Source organism: Setaria italica, chromosome VII (genome assembly GCF_000263155.2).
Source record: "Setaria italica strain Yugu1 chromosome VII, Setaria_italica_v2.0, whole genome shotgun sequence".
Lineage (NCBI taxonomy): Eukaryota > Viridiplantae > Streptophyta > Magnoliopsida > Poales > Poaceae > Setaria > Setaria italica.
Window position 1 is genome coordinate 32,031,830 of NC_028456.1, and position 17,081 is coordinate 32,048,910.

The 17,081-nt window shown below is 42.4% G+C and overlaps 2 protein-coding genes across 3 annotated transcripts; one reads left to right on the forward strand and one right to left on the reverse strand.

The window, feature by feature from the left end:
* Positions 1-11,226: 11,226 nt before the first annotated feature.
* On the reverse strand, positions 11,227-13,989 carry LOC101754667. The gene is made up of 4 exons (XM_004977021.2): positions 13,920-13,989; positions 13,437-13,757; positions 12,856-13,304; positions 11,227-12,181 (listed from the first exon to the last, which is right to left on the reverse strand). Exons 1-4 carry the CDS (start codon positions 13,987-13,989, stop codon positions 12,107-12,109), a joined length of 915 nt encoding a protein of 304 aa, XP_004977078.2. The 3' UTR covers positions 11,227-12,106.
* Positions 13,966-16,953, forward strand: LOC101755082. Of its 2 annotated transcripts, none has more exons than XM_004977022.3 (3): positions 13,966-14,183; positions 14,719-14,816; positions 15,971-16,953. In XM_004977022.3, the coding sequence occupies exons 1-3, from the start codon at positions 14,043-14,045 to the stop codon at positions 16,605-16,607; spliced, it is 876 nt and encodes a 291-aa protein (XP_004977079.1). In that variant the 5' UTR covers positions 13,966-14,042; the 3' UTR covers positions 16,608-16,953. The 2 variants fall into 2 exon arrangements, with proteins under 2 accessions (XP_004977079.1, XP_004977080.1); XM_004977023.4 differs by having other exon boundaries at positions 14,047-14,183; positions 14,706-14,816.
* Positions 16,954-17,081: the final 128 nt, after the last annotated feature.

Genomic DNA, 17,081 nt, shown 5'->3' on the forward strand with positions numbered 1-17,081 from the left:
ATATCTCGTTTCTCATTGTTATTAGGAATATAGCAAGGAAATGGAAGAGTGATGCCGTATTATTAGGAATACGAGGCATCTTGGAACAATGTTTTCAGACCGCAAGGATACGTACCATCGCTTGTGTTTTCAGACCGGCCGACGACGGCAGCATATGTTTCTCGCTGCTTCCCTGGGATCCCACCAGAGATGCATGGTGCAAAGGGCGAGCCTCGAGGACTCGAGGTGCACCGTCTACACTCTGGGCTGCAGCGCATCCAAATTAAAGTTCCAGAATCCAACAGTCCAGCGTCCTGGCCACTGTGCTCTTGCCGCTATGAGAACTTCACCATCGACCGTCCACGCGACCAAGGAGAAAAATCGATCGCTATGAACCTGCGATGCCGTGCACCTCGGCCGCCAAGTCGCTCTAATCAGAACACACTGAGACGAAGGCGAACCGGCCCCGCATGAGAATATCATTCACGCTTCGGCCTTTAGGTCTTCTAGAGTGCGCTATGCCTAGTTTGGGTCAGCTATTGCTGTGTTTGATGAGCTGTAGTAGGCTTGTGGAGAAAAAAAAATTAGAGGCCCCTAGGAAATGGTGGCCCTGTATGGTCCCACCTAGGGGTGGTAAAACGTCCTCATATTTAGTCTAGTAAATTTAAGGATCAGGCTCAATGAGGGCTGGACCATAATAATATATGATTTTGAACAAAAATAGAGCTGAGTTGGATTGTAAAGGAGGCATGAGGGCCATGATCCATTACCACCCCTAGTTCCACCCCTTGTGCCCGGCCCTGCAGTGATGGGCGGTGTTAGTGCGTTACACGCCAGGGCAGCCAATCACAGAAGTGCATACGTAAGGTTTCATGCAGGCGCATCACCGAGAGTAGTAGTAGCTCCATCCAAGATTTCAAATTTTGGTAAAATTTCAGCGAAATTTCATGAATTTCAGTAATTTTAGTGGTGATTATACCTATTCATGTGCTTTATTGTGAATATATTATTCTAGATTCATATTTTTTTTTTGTTTGTGCTTTAATAGATGTATGGCCATAATCCATGCTAATCGTTTGTTTAGATCTAAAAACTTTAGAAAATTATATATTTTGGTCAAGATTCTTAAAAAAATTCGATGAAATTTCACGATTTTTAGTAATTTCGATGGTAAACAAAAAAGATCTGAAACCAAAATTCAAAACCCTGTGTAATGACCTAGAAATTAAAGTGTCATTAATGGTGTATAGTTCATAAGATATTTGAATTCATCGCTTTTATGATTGGTAGTCTACGAACTAATAGATTGTGCTTGTGAGCAAAATACGCTTTGTATGTTAGAACGCGTAAAAAATGTAAACGTTGACCGGGTGTTTTAAGGAGGGGCAAAATTTGAATTTTTGATCTATAGCTCATATAGAAAATCGGTGACCGTGGATGTGTAGATCTCTTCAAAAGCAATCTGTTTGAATACCCGTATATAGTATTTGGAGTTAGATCATGAAGTTTTGTGAAATTGAAGAATGAATGGATGAGATGAATCAAGAAAAATAGAGGAGGGCACGTAACCCTTACCTCCACCCCCTTCGGGCCAGACCGCCAGTACCGCCCCCTCTCCCCCTCCTCACGACCCCTTCCCAGCACACCTCCTCCACTCTCCACTGCTCCCTTTCCCCCTCTAGATCTCCTCCATTGCAGCAAGGGTCGAGAAGAGAAGGAGCAAGATGGATTGAAGAGAAAGAGAGGATCGAGTAGATATGATAGATCGGTGTTTTTCCCCAACCTCCCCTTTCGGATTTCCATGGGGAAGCCTTGGTAAGAGTGGAATTCATCTCCTTCCCCTGTAAGTAAGTGTTTTTGGAGGTTTTGGCTGTGTGGGATTAAAGGATTACAGGTTGGATTGGAGTTTAACTTCATTTTCTAATTGCGGTTTCCTGGTAGATTCAATAGTTTGTCTAGGGTACGAGTTTTGGATATGTTAGGTGCGGAATTGATTCTTGAGATACATTAGGAAGTTATGGAGGATTTTGTATGTTTTCCAAATTGTATTTGATTGCAATTTTTGGTGGAGTAGAACTCCAGTTATGGCCGGTTCAATGTGACTATTCGTGTTTGCCTAGCAAATCGAGTTAGGTCTGTTCATTGGTATTTTTCACCTTGTAAATTGCTGAATTAGCTCTTCAAACTATGAAGACTTTTGTAGAAGGATAAAAGTTCTTCTTGTCAGCAAAATTTTATAATTTTGGTTGTATAGTTTAGGAGATATGAATTTTTATATGTTGCTATCTGGGCTGTTATGCAGATTCAGAAGTGCTGTTTTGAGTTGTGTTTTATAAATATTTATTTGATACCTAATCTATTGTATAAAAATAGATGCATAAAAGATAAGAATTGCTGCTCTTCATCAATGATGGTGACAAGGAATGTGTTTGTCTAGTCCTATTCATATTGGGGTCTTGGACATATGAGCACTCTATATTTCTATATGAGAATGCCATTTGGGTTTGTTGTGCTGATATACATAGGTGGTTTAGCAGGTGGTGTTGCTACGAGGCTTGTACGTCTACATGGTCGGTAAAGGCAAGTGAACGTAGCTGTTGCATTGCTGCAACTTTAACATGTTATTTTTACTACCTCCACTTATATCCACTTATAAAATGAAGTGCACATATTTATATGTGATAATCTAAAATGTACATTTATGTGGTAATCTGAAATATTATACGTGTTGTTTATAAGTTTGAGAAGAGTATGAATATGTCATTCTAATATAGCTATATAGTTGGTAAATAGCTTTTCACTTTAATATGGGTGAATAGATGAATGGATTGTTCAATGGATGAGAAATTTTGAAAATATTTACACATAGCATATATACTTGGTGATTTATTCTATGATATGTTTTTTCGTATTGTACTGAAGTCTATGGAATCTTTAGTGGTTTCGTAGCTGATGGGTCTGTTTTAGAGGAATGTGATCTTGGTTAGGTATTTGTGCTACTTTATGTCTTCTAGTGCTAACATGTGCGGATCAAATGAAGTTTGGGTTATGAGTAAGGTCAGAAATAATTTCCAGAAGTCTTTGGGTATATGTGTTCAACTTAAGAATTAAGTTTTGGGTTGACTAGTGAAGTTCCTTTTTAATATGATATACATGGTTTGGGCTTAGATTACGGATTTGGTGCTTTAATCCATATTTAAATGATAATACTTACATTCTATCCCATACATGTTAAAATGAAGGTGACCCATAGATAACATGATATGGAGAATGATTTTGTTTGTACTTGGCATACATGAAATTCTATCATTCAATTATGATTGATACTTGTTGGGCCTAAACCAAACAGTAGGTAATACGAAGTGGCGACACGAAGGCAGAGAAATCTCAAGCGCATGTTACTGTGGCTGTCCTATCAATGAATAGTATCCATCTTAGGGGAGACGGTTCACCTCCCTTTATAGTGTTATAAAGTTACATTTCCGTATACCCGTTATACCCATACCCAACAACTACATCCCAGACATATCCCGTACAAGACAGTAACTTGACCCCCACCCAAGATGTTGCTTTCAAAGTAAGATTACATTTCTAACCCTTTCCAAGATATCTATTACAAAAGTGACCCACAACGATGTGATTCCAGGACTATCCTGATTCCTCATTTCCCTACTCGTTAGCTTCATCCGCACCAAGTTCGTCTTCGTGCGTATCTTGCCTTCGTCAATCGAGACCTTCCTGACCTCGTGCTCCGGTCATGGCGTCTCCTCGAAGCCAAGTCGCTAGGAGTTCCGTGGAGGCCTTAACTTTGGGAATCTTCTTCTACAAGACCACAGAGCGAACATCTTTGGACCAATTAGCTTCGGTTAATTATTAACTTTGGGAGAAGGCGCAACTACGAAGTCAGCGTTGGTGTCGGGGAAAGCTCCACGCCAGCTTCGTTCAGGGTGTGCTTATGGGGCGATCCCCAACAATACTATTTATATCGAATAAGTTCTTTGTGCATCTCTTTGTATATATTATCATGGCTTGTTCTCTTGTCATTATGGACTATGTGGTATTTGGATTTTGAAGATGGCATTTATCTTGTAGTATTGCATTTCATTGCATTGCATGGCATTTGGAGTTATGTCGCGAACCTATCGTTACGATCGTACCGGTACAGAATCGTTTATTGGGTATAAAGATGCAGCTTCATACCTTGTTAGGTATGAAGGCAGGAGTTCATATGCATATGCATATAGCATCGTCTAATTGGTATAATGATGTAGCTTCATACCTTGATGGATATGAAGGTAGGAGTTTCATGTGCATTGATATTCATTTCAGAATGGTTTGAATGCTGGATGTGATGAAGTTACAATGTGAATATACTATGGTAAATTATGCCCTTATGTTGACATGCACTGTGGTATGGCATATGGGATTTCAGATACACGATATGTGGGCTTTTACATCCACATGCTTTGTTTTACCTATATTTGGATATTGGATTGACATAGCTACATTGAAGCAAATATGATAAGGGGTTCCTCTTGGTGGTCATGTGTGTGATATGGCTTGCGTGATTATGGAGATATTATGTGTGTTGTTGCCTTGCATTCCAAGAAACTTCAATTACATTGCAAATGATATTTTATTTTTTTGTTACGGTATATGTTCTGCAACCTTTATTTCTATTAGTTACGGAGACCTATACGCTATGGATTTTTTAGGGCTTTTTTTAGGGCTGCTAACCATCATTCTACATGGATCTTATATTAATTATCATGGTAGCTCTTGTACAAACTAATGTTTCTTGTCATGATCGTCTAATTCTTGATATATTAATTCTTGGTGTATCAAGTAGATTGGTGGAGCTGTTAATACTTGTTACTTTATCAAATGATTGGTTAATCTACTGTGGTTTAAATAGCTTGTTGAAGTAGTTCGCTTGCTGAGATTATTCAATCTCACTCTTGTTTTACCCTCCCCAGGTTGTCCTTTGAAGCTAGCATGGAGGGAAGTGGGTTAGTTGCACAACATACACTCCCACGTTATCCCATATAATGCCAAGATGTGTTCTTCTAAATTTATGATATGTTAGGTTATCCTTATTTTTGTTTGTTAAAGATGTATGGTTATCATGTTGGAGAATCACGCTTCATATATATAGTCTATTTTTTGTTGCTTCCGCATTGTGCTTACTTCAAGGTATATGCCGCTGAAATTTTCTAGTTTAGCTTTTTTAGGGTAGTTGTGTAGCATCTTAGAACTGCGTGATACTGGGGTTGTTACACCCTGGCTCCATCTGGCTCCATCTATCGACGTACGTACATTGCCCGGCCGGACATAAGTACTGAAAACATGCATGGGTGGGGGCCAGAGGTTTATTGAGTAAATTCGGTTTGTGTGCTATGGGAAATTGTAATGTTCCTTATGTGCCGCTGGCTTAAATTTTCCTGATGTGCCACTTATGTTATCTCCATCAAAATATGTCGCCGTTCACTGAGCAAGAACAGTGGCCAACCACCTACCAAATGGATTTCCAAAATATGCATGCACGCATATTAAGGCCCCTCCGCATCGTTTGTTTGCATCGAGATCCATATGGAGCGGTGGGTAATAGGAAGAATGGATGGATAGAATAAGGGTTTGCACACATAATAAGGGTTTGCATTCTCCGACACGGCCACACCCACCACGCACCATCCTCTCAGCAACCACCCATTAGTCACTGAAGCTCGGCTCTTAGCTTGTTACAAATAAATGACACATTACCTAAGTTACCTCTAGTTTCTCATCATCTCCTCTCATTACATTAGCTAGCTAGCTAGGTGATGTGTCCGTACTCTGTAGCCCAACTGAAAGAGGGAGCAACAGCAGAGAGAAAATACCACTTGAAAAATGGAAGCACGTTGCAATGTTTGCATTTGATGGGAATTGGAGGCATCTGGAACATACCCTCCTGAAGCGCTCCATGCATGTAGACATGATGTATGAAGAATGGCAATGATCCGTCGGTGCCAAGACCAGCTGACGCTAGGGGCCTTCGTAGTTCCATCTCTTCGACTCTTCCCTGGGCATCTCGCGGTCGTCGATCATCACTCAGGAGATCGTCTCGTGTAGGCCCGGCCCGCCTCCTCTGCCGGCCGGCCATTGCCATCGTCAGCTTGCTCGCTCTGCAGTGGCCATCCATATTTTTGTTGGTCACTCTCACTCGTACTACATTGCCTTCCACCCTGCCCCTTAGGAACGCCATGTTCAGCAGGTCCCAGCGGCCATCCATATTTGATGTAATCATAGTACGCACTTCCGTTCTTTCTCCTCTATGAAGGCCCAATGCATGTACACTTGGTACGGTTGGAGTGCAGAGACCCACAGCCTGTTGTCCCTGATGACTCTAGGGGCCTTGAAAGCTTCATCGATCTGATCCCTGGAGTGAAACATGCACTTGATATGCACAACACAACTATTTTTAACCAAACTTTGATTTGACCGTTCTTTTCATATAAAGAAATTATAAAATATACACTGTTCCTATAACCTCTCTATCATGCTATATATACACGTACTGTTCCTATATACAAATAATCCAATTAATAATGACGTACAAAATGCTTCAATGTTGGTGTCATGCATGTATGCAACAAAGTGGGTTGGCCACTGTGAATGGATCCGGATATTATATTATGCACATATAGTTAAGGTTTGCATTATGATTCCACCATCCTCCCACCAACCATCATCGATTAAGACAGTGAAGCGATCCTTGTTTAAATAAACGACACGTTACCAAAGTTACCTCTTGTTTCTCATCATCTCTCGTTACATCAGCCAAGTGATGCATGATGTATATGTAGCCCAATTGAAAGAGGGAGAGCGATGGCGGAGAGAAACTAGCACTTGGAAATGGCGAGGCACGATGCAAATAATGCTTGCATTTGTTCGGTATAGGAGGCATCTGGAACCATGTTCCTTGTCCTATGGTTCCAAGAGGCCAGATGCTACATACCCTCCTCAAGCACTCCATGCCTTTGCAGATGGTACATGGAGTCTGGCAAGGATCCCTATCTTATCCCTTCCCGTGAAGCAAATTTTTCGGGGCCAGGACTAGCCATCCCACCAGACTCTAGTGGTGGGTCTGCTGCTAAGATCTCAAGAGCGTTGGGTTATCGATCTTGGTAGCCACAAAAGGGTAGGCAGCAAGCTCTCTGCATGCGTGCCAAGGTGCAAAAGCCAGGACAAAACGTAACCTTGCATTGGGCAGTAGCTCCATATGCATAAACACGTGCGACATGTATCACAGTATCAGGCAAGAAATTGGTTCGTCGTAGGTTGCTCTCTCGATATATAGTACAACTTGTTTAAAACCGTTGGTACAATAGCAGTATCCTCGTATGCATAGCAGAACCATTTTGAGGAAAAAAAACATATTTTAAACTTTCTTAAATAAACAATTGAAACCATAAATGGACCAGGCACTTGGAGAAATAAATAAAAGCACTACATGATAGACAGGTCTGTTTTGCAATCTCATTAAAATGCTACTCTCTCCGTCCTAAATTACTATTCGTTTTGACTTTACTAGATACATTGTTTTTGCTACGTATTTAGACATACATGCATGCATCTAGATCCATATCAAAAAGTTTTGTATCTAGAAAAGCTAAAACGAATAGTAATTTGGGACGGAAGGAGTATAGATTATAGATAGGCGGTTTCTATAAATAAATATGTTGTGCTTGTGCCAGTCTCGGCGACCGTCTCTAGTCCACGCCGGCCATCCATATTTTCGTATATCACTCACATCCGTTCGTGACGATCGTCAGCAGGGCTCAGGGCTGTTCACGAGTCTATTTGGTCTCTAGGCAACAAATTCCTGGCTTCCAGTGACGGGCGGTGTTGGTGTGCTGGACGCCCAGCTGGACAGCCGAGCTTGGATTGGATACGCAAAAAGGTCCGGGTACATTATTGCCGGCCGGATATTTTGAGTATGCATGGGAGGGGCACAAGTTTGTAAATTCCTTTTGTGCCGTCAGAAATTGTAATGTGTGCCACTAGACGCTAGTTTAAGTTTTCATCCCGTTATCTCCATCAAAATATATCACCATTAGAGCCATCGGTTATGTCATATATATGTTCATTATTGTAAAGGCAATTTTGTCCCTCCATTCTCTGAGCACAGCAACTACAAGTCCGATCGCCCCAACTCTTACCAGAATTTAATTTTATCTTTTCCCAAATAACAATTTAAATTAGTAAAGGAACCAGGCTTGGGAACAAACTAAATAGCCCATCTATGGACATCCAATTATGCAATAATCTAGTTATTATTGTATAAGTATTCCCTTGAATCCAAGTGATGGGAACCTTGCTTGTGATGCCTTTTTGCACTACACTGTATGAATGAATTGTTAGGCGCTAAGGATATTTCTGACATTTGAATACATGAATGCTATGGCAGGTGTGTGAAGTTCGGCACGCCTTTTGATTATAGCTACTACAGGATATTATTGTGGATATATATGATCACATATGCTCATAGTTGCTGGGGAGAGAAAGAGCAGTGACCATGCACCTACGAAGTTAACATAATGGTTTCCCATCAACACGCGTTAATTTGTTCACATGGAGCAGCAGGTAGGAAAGAATCATGAGACAGGCTTGATGCACGCATGGTCAGGTTTGTATTTCTCCTACACCTACCACCAACCACCCATTAGTCACTGAATCATGAGCCTGCTGGCTATAAATAAAGGGCACGCGTTCCCCTAAGTTGCCCCTTGTTTCTCACCATCTCTCATTCTTGTACATATCATCAGTGTCATCTAAGTGATGTATAAGTCGCCCAACCGAAAGACAGAACAATGGCAGGGACAAATTACCAAACAAGAAGAAGCATCCCATAATGTTTGCATTTTTTTTTAGGAATATGAGGCATCTGGAACCATGCCCTCTCTCAAGGTGAGAAGAAGAGTACCATCTTCATCCTTTTGGAGGCCTGCTGAACACTGTCCCGTAGTGTTCCATGCATGTACAGATGATACATGGAACGTAGCAGAGACCCGCAGCCTGCCCCTTCTCGTGACACACGAATGTGATAGGATGTCACAGAAGCTAGCTAGAAGCGTCGTCCCTGTATCTACTTGGCCCGTTGCGCGGACATGTGTGCTTGAAACATGCATGGGGATTTCAAAACTTTCTGATATGCACAAGAGAACCTTTTTTACCAAACTTTTATTTGACCGTTTGTTCATATAGAAATTGAATATGTTAAACTCTCTATTATGCTATAAATTGTTCCCGTAAATAATACAATTAATGATGTACAAAATGCTTCAATGTCGGTGTCATGTATGCAACAAAGTGGGTTGGCGACTGTGAATGGATCAAGATATTAAATCCGGTTAGTGGTTTCAAGTTGGAAGATAAGATCCACAAGTATTGTGCAGGTACCATTCATCCAAAGTTTTGTAATTGCTTCATGAAAAATATGGTTTTTGGCTTTACCAATATGTTTCATTAGTATAATTGGAAATGTAAAGTTCAACAGTTAGAATATCTCTGCAATACAATTATGTTTCTACAAAGGTGCACATGCAAAACATTGAATATTTTGTTGCAAATGTTTTACTAATGAATTAGCTTTCCATGGTGTTGGATAAATATAAAATAAATTGTACCCTCCTTACAACGTTATACCATATCACTTTAGTCAAACAAATTGTAAAATGTGCAAACGGATTGATCAAGTTATCACATAGGATCTTATACGGTCCAAAATATGCTCGACGGACGGGTTCATGGACAAACTGACAACATGACGTGGAGATGTTGGCCATTTTTATGCACATAATCTCCTACGTATGTATGCATCTATTTGCACGCTTACATTCTATTGGACTAAAGTAAAGTAATATAATATAACAAGTAGCTATCTTGTGGATGCAATTTACTCTAAAATATAAGAGGTTGTCGTGCGTATTGGGCTTATCAATGTCATTTGTTTGCATTGAGACCCGGAGCTGTACGCAGGAAGAATCATGGAGCGCAGGCTTGATGCCACATTGACAGATACATACATATCGACATGGTAACCCAATATGCACATATAGTTAGGGTTTGCATTTCTCCCGTACCCACCGTCCTCCCACCAACCATCATTAAGACAGTGAAGCGTGAGCCTTGTTATAAATAAACGACAGCAGGTTACCTAAGTTATCTCTTGTTTCTTATCATCTCTCATTACATCAGCCAAGTGATGTGTATGTGTAGCCCAACTGAAAGAGGGGGTGATGGCAGAAACAAACTAGCACTTGGAAATGGCGAACCACGATGCAATTAATGTTTTTCGCATTATTTGTTAGGAACAGGAGGCATCTGGAACCATGTTCCCTCTCGTGGTGTGAAGACATGTACAACTGGTTTGGTTCCTAGCCAGAGGCCTGCTACGTACCCTCCTGCAGTGTCCAATGCATGTAATGACGGTACATGGAGTCTGCCAACGACCCCTACCGTATCCCTTCCCGTGAAGTAAATTTGTTGGTGTCAGGACCAGCCAATGACAGCATCCATCGCTGATTTCACGGGATCCTATCGGGCTCTAGCTAGGGGACTTTGGAGCTTCCTCTCAGTGACGGGCCCGGTGCTGCTGTGATGCTAAGATCTCAGGAGTAATGGGTCGTTATCCAATTATCCTGGCCTGCGACGAAAGGGTATGCAGCAAGCTCTCTGCGTGCCAAGGTGCAAAAGCCATGACAAAACGTAACCTTGGGCGGTAGCTCCAAGCATAACGCGCGTGACATATGTGCTGCAATAATCACGCATCAGGCAAGAAATTTATTCAAATAAAGTTCCCTGTATGCACACAAGAGAACCATTTTAACCAAATTTATCTTTAACATTTTTAAATAAACAATCGAAAATGTAAAGGAACCAGGCTCTTGGACAAATAAATAACCCCTCTATGATAGACAGGTCCATTTTTGCAATCTCATTAATATGCTATAGGCAGTTCCTATAAATAAATAATCCAGACGTACAAAATGCTTGAATGTCATTGTGCATGCAACATGTTCGATCGGGAATGGATCGAATCCAATTAATGGTTCTGTTTCTCAACATTTCTAACTTGCTCCTACAGACGGATTAGTGCACAAGATGCCTTGTCATGCAGTGCATAGTAGATTCATATTTTGCTCATTGTTGGAAGATAAGAGCCAAAGCCATTCCAGATACTGTAATGCGCTTTAGGATTCAGGTAGATGTGCCATTCTTCATGGATTGAGATCTTGATGTCCTCGAGCATTTGGCTTGTTAGAAATGGCTTCATCTTCAATCACATAAACATTTCTACTGTTTTCAAGCTAGTGGGAATTTGTACTGATGTTTCATCATGCAAACAAGAGTTACTTTCCTCATATGAATAATGGCTAGAGACTTCTGTATCTCGGTTTCTTTTTCCTTTTCTTCTCTTTTTTGTAAACTTCTTGTTTTCTCTTCCGACAAACTTTTTTTTCCATTTCTTATATATAATTAATCAGTAGGGGCTTGCCCCTTCAGTTTCATAAAAGGGCCACAAATATTGTATGGGTACCTACAAGTGAATTTATGAATCCTAACATGCAGGATATATGTTTACGGTTTTCCAACTCTGTGAGTCGAATATTGCTGCTTAGTTATAGAGAACTTTGAGGCAGGGAAGGGGGGAAATCATGTATAGTGAATCTTTTATTCCGTGCACACATCGGGCCAGGTTAGGCAGTATCTTTATTAGCATCTAGAGCAGTATATGGCCACATGGACTAATGCCCGGCGCACGCGCGAAGCAGGCCCAAGTTGGTCCGGCAATGAGATTGTTTCAAAGGAGGCTGGTGCTCTTGCTTGCATAAAGAATGATACGGTTCAAGTTCATGGGAAGAACCCGGAACTATTGAAACAATGATATATGTGGATGGATTAACTGTTCACCATCCAGCAGTTGGCAAATTCTAAAATTGTGAAGGGTAAAGCTGTTGGCTGTTGCAGACATTTTTGCAGCTGTCTAATGTGCAAAAATATGGTAATCGAAGCAACTTCAAGTACAACACTGGGGGGAGGGGGGTTTACGTTGGAGAAAAGGAGGATTAACCTTAAACTTTCAGTATCACCTCTTCTCTGTCTTGCTGTTGTCCATTTGACTTCTTCCTTCTGCATGGTTTGTCGCTAGTTCCTTGCACCTCTGTTCTCATAAAAAAAAGGCTTAAAATTTACAGAACTTCCCAAACAAAAAATGCTTGCGCAGCTAAAATCAGAAAAAAAACAAGTAATTAATAACCAAGGTCAATTTGTTGCCAAAAGCACAAATTGTGAAGGAGGCGTTCTGTTGTAATACACAATTCTCCTGTTACTGCACATTTCTATGAAAAAAACATGAATTATTTTGAAAAAAATTACTTGAGACTGCTAGAAACAAATGGCAAAGAGGAATCAGTGGGGAAGGAGTTTTTAGCTGCTTCACGAATGCCAGTACAGCAGCTAGTCACTGATTGGAAATTGAGCGACTATTTTTCCTACACTTACTTGAATGAAGAAATAATCGTTGTTCTTCATGCTAACAGCAACCAGCAGGTCTGTGTTCAGTATCCCTATGGTGCAGTTGCTACTTTTCTAATGCTGCGCAATGACTAGGAGATCAAGATCTAACTAGTAGTTGCTAGCTGCCTCGCAGATGGACAATCAGTATCTATCACCAATTGGAAACTGAAAGACTACCTAGCCAATTTTCTAAGTAGAACCATGGGAACAACACAATCTGATCACCAGTGTCCATAAGAAGGTCAGATTCTCAGGCTGGCAGTGCGCATTTTCATTTAAGTAACAACAACAGTTGTGCAGATAGTTAGGGACATATACCTGCTTCACAGCCTCACTGACACTGAACTCTTCACGGCCGATATACCAGCCATGAGCAGCCATATTGTTGATGTGATCAATGTACCTCTCCCAGTCAAAGTCACCGCTATGGCGGTGAGCCTTCTCCTTCTCAGTCCTGTATGACCAGCCATACTGCTCCATCCAGTCCTGAAACCTGGCCTTCATGGTTGCCTCATCGACCTTCACAATCACACCGTCTTCCTGCTTCTTCACAGCTTCCCGGTCACTCGCCTCCTTAACAGACACCTCTCTGTTGTGCAGAGGCATCCGCCCGTAATTTGTTTGAGAGTTGACGTAATCATAGTACCCAGGCCAGTTGACTTGGCCATCTTTGCCCACGAACCCTGCCTTGATGGCTGCCTCCCGACTAAGGTACGGCTCCTTGACGACCTCCCTCTCAGCCACCTCCTTCCTGGCCTCCTCGCCAGCTATCGGCATAACATATGAATAGTTAGTAGTTGTTCGTGGCAAGGTCTCATGAAACAGAGCTGACAATGAGGAATCTGAACTTTTCTGAATGCGGTGGTCGATTCGTGTTCGATGTTCATACTAGTACATACCTGACTCATCTGCATCTTTGTTGAAGTACAGAACTCCGACCAATCCCGCCAGCGCACCCACGGCACCAAGGCACTGAGCAAGGGTGCGGAGAGATCCCCGCCGCCGACGCTGGGACCGCCTGGGTGACGATCCCCGGCGAGGACTCCGCCTGCGCGCGGGTGATCCCGCGGGGCGAGAACCGCCTCCGTGTGAGGAGAGAACCGAGGAGCCGGAGGGACATTTATCTCTGTCGCTCGCTCCCACCCCTCCGCCGCCTCGATTTCCTCGTCGATTCTCTCCTCCGCCGCCGACGCCGCCTTGCCGCCGCCACGACAGGATTTCTAGGAATCAAACGGTTTCATCAACTGAGCCAAGCCGGATTTTTTCTCCTGGTCCCATCAGCCGAGCCGCAAACTGCATCGAGCTTTTACTTAGCCGACCCGCTAAACTGCATCGAGCTTTTACTTAGCCGAGCCGAGCGCTGGAGCTGGCTCGCTGGTCACGACTCGAGAAGCTCCGTCTCCTCCTGTGCGGCTGTGCCGTCACATCCTTTCCCTTCCACTGCCACCCCATCGGCCCATCCCCCCCTCCCCTCTCTCACACCACCGCGTGATCCCGCGCTGCGCATGGCGGGCGGAAGCGGCGAGGCGGCAATGTCGCCGCCGTCCTCCGGGGGTAGCGGCAGCGGCGGAGGGAAGCGCGGCCGGGACCCGGAGGAGGATGTGTACGTCGACAACCTCCACTCCCACAAGCGGTACCTCAGCGAGGTCGGTCGCCGGCGCCCTTCTCCTCCCTCGGGGCCCCCGTCTCCACTGCTCGTCCTTAGTTTTGATTCTGGTGGTTCTCGGGTTGGGCTCGAAGTGGGCGTCTGTTGGCCAATACCTCGGATAGAGCGGGTTCTCGGTCCCAATGTGTTGCGCCGTCTGAGTCTGGGGATTAATTCCTCGAATTGGGTGGTTCCCGCGTCGGGGACTCGGGGTTCGTTGGATCGCGGGCTGGCTTTTGCAGGGCTTGATGTCAATTTGTGCTTTGTTTCGATTTGTGCCTCTTTGGCTCCATCCTTGGCGGTCGTAAAAACCTAATTATGGCCTCAGTTGTAGAATGATATCTTATTCAACTCCTGCTCTGTAAAATTGGATTTGTTTTTTCTCCAATTCCTTGGAAAACCGGCTGATTTGGTAGTTACTCCAGAAAGCTGCAGTTTCTCCTCTCCAATCAGAACTACATAGCAATTCGTTCCAGTGTTCTGATTTATTTATCTTTCCCCATGTTTACTGTTCCTTCACCAGCTAGTACATGCAGATAATGGCGTCCAGCCTGAATGGATTGTCTGTTGGAGATTCACTGCCTGACAACATCATGGAGTCCCCTGTGAGGTCAGAGACTGCTTCGAGCTTCAGGTTTGTGACTGTGAGCTCTCATCTCGTATAATTTCAACACTTTGCTTCTGAATGTTTATCTATGCATACTCCATCTTGTAGTGGTGTGTCGTAAAACAGTAGACTTTAAAATGACAAGATGAGACGAAATTGCAATACTTGATCTCACAATATTATCCATTAGTTTTAGTGTTATTCAACAAAGTTACTTCTCTGGAAATGAATCCATCAAAATTTATGGTTCGTCTTAGTTGTGAGATGATACAAGCAGTGTTAGTGTTTCATTTGATTTTTAAATTGTTAATACATCATCCCCTAAAATGCATAATCCTTCGTTTTAATCTAATTCCGTATCACACATTTGTAAATGTTTGGACACTCCAATCTTCCAGTTCTTTTAAGACCTTGGAGAAAGCCAGTTCATTATCTGAAAATTAAGTAACAGGAAATATTGTGCAAATCAGAAAGTCTGGCTTTTGTTTATAATTTATAGATATCAAACGACAAAGTTTTGTTGTTACATGAAGGCTTTATTGCAATTGCTACTGAATATAGAGTAGCATCTGTAGCATGGATGCTATTGTGTTGTCAGATTCAATTGCCATTTTCATCCCATTTCTGCCTCGAATTAACTGACACTTTTGTTTGCGATGTAGCCCAGCACACCACTACAACTTAGTATTTTATAAGATGAATAGTTTATTCTTCATTATTTTACTAATGTCCATGTATGATGAAACATCTATGTATGGTTTTGCACTATACATGGATACAGAAAATAATTTGTCTTTATGCTCAGTAAATCTGGAGATTCTGAAGATAGTGTACGCTCACATAATTGATCCAGTGGTTGCACAATTAAGCATCGAACACTTCTCAATCGTAATAGGTCTGTCAACTGTCATGTCCCAGAACATGTCAAGTTATCATGGTATAGTTAATAACACACTTGAATGGTGCATGTGGCTATGAACAGTGATGTCCATGGCACTTCGTTTGTAGTTGGTTAACCATGTGGGAACTGTTGTCAGGGAGCACTTAAAATACACTTGGAAGCATCGTCTTGTTTTTTCTTTAATTTATGTTGATTCAGTACTTCTACTTCTCTGCAGTTATGTTGTGCTCCACTTATGGTATGAATTTCATAATGAATTATCATACTTGCCTCCTTTCAGGGATGAGATACTATCCCAATACTCACCAATGTCAGAAGACTCAGATGACTACAGGTGCTATGACACTCAATTAAACCCCAGTGCTAATGCGATGATCAGCCCTTCAACTAGTCCAATGTCATCTCCTCTCCGACACCAGAAACCACAATCTCCTTTGTTACCTTCAAACCCCTACCCTCTCCCAAGCTGCTCCCTCTCATCAGTGGTCTGCTCACATGCTCGTCGTGGCTCCGACAATGAAGGCCGGTTCCCATCCTCACCAAATGACATGTGCCATGGGGCAGATCTGAGGCGAACAGCACTGCTGAGGTCAGTGCAAATGAGGGTGCAAGGACCCCCTGCGTATGACCTGCCATTCGGCATCAGACAAGAACAAGAACATGTTCACGAGCATGAAGATGGACATGGGCATGAGCATCTAGAGGGTTTGGAACGGGTGGAAAGATCATCCTCTTGCAGTAAGTCAATCGATGATGAAGTTGGGTACCAAAGGCCAGATCATGATTTTGGGCGACCGGAGCATGATATAGTTTACATCGACAGCTGCGCATCAGATGATTGTCCAAGTGACCCAAAGTTTAAGCAAGAAGACAAGAGCCATTGTAAATTTGATACCAGTATGGATAAGAATAGATAGCACAGAGAATATATTGTGCCATTTCTCATGTTAATTTTTGAGGATTATAACTCTGCTTAATTTTGTTGCTGTTTTGATGGTCTTTATCTACTGTTGTCTCTGGTTTTGAGCATCAGCGTGCCGAATACTGATATTGTAGTATTTGAGTGAAATGAACCATTGGAGTGTTGCAACGTCGTCGTCAAAATTGTTTAAACCTGGGTGCATTAGCCCCCGGCGTTGTTCAGGATACTGTCCAGAAGGCAGGAATTTCGCTCTCATAGGGAATAGTTCAATTATTGCAGGAACTAATGTAAAAGGAATTCTTTGTTTCGAATGGGCAATGAAGTTTGCAGTATTGTGACCATCACGTTGGTTTTATTAGCTGTTTGATATCAACCAGCATGTCGAACGTATCCTTGACCCTCTGGCCAACAGCAATGCAGGTAATTCCCATGTTGCCAGCTAACAGAGAGACCAATCGGAGTAAGATAC

What these genes read in the sequence shown, in the direction of transcription:
- LOC101755082 (XM_004977022.3), top strand. Translation starts at nt 14,043, where the DNA reads ATGGCGGGCGGAAGCGGCGAGGCGGCAATGTCGCCGCCGTCCTCCGGG. An exon ending in ACAAGCGGTACCTCAGCGAG is followed by an intron (nt 14,184 to 14,718) that starts GTCGGTCGCCGG and finishes TAGTACATGCAG; the next exon opens with ATAATGGCGTCCAGCCTGAA. An exon ending in GAGACTGCTTCGAGCTTCAG is followed by an intron (nt 14,817 to 15,970) that starts GTTTGTGACTGT and finishes GCCTCCTTTCAG; the next exon opens with GGATGAGATACTATCCCAAT.
- LOC101754667 (XM_004977021.2), bottom strand. Translation starts at nt 13,989, where the DNA reads ATGGGGTGGCAGTGGAAGGGAAAGGATGTGACGGCACAGCCGCACAGG. An exon ending in GAGACGGAGCTTCTCGAGTC is followed by an intron (nt 13,758 to 13,919) that starts GTGACCAGCGAG and finishes TTTGATTCCTAG; the next exon opens with AAATCCTGTCGTGGCGGCGG. An exon ending in TCAGTGAGGCTGTGAAGCAG is followed by an intron (nt 12,182 to 12,855) that starts GTATATGTCCCT and finishes TTATGAGAACAG; the next exon opens with AGGTGCAAGGAACTAGCGAC.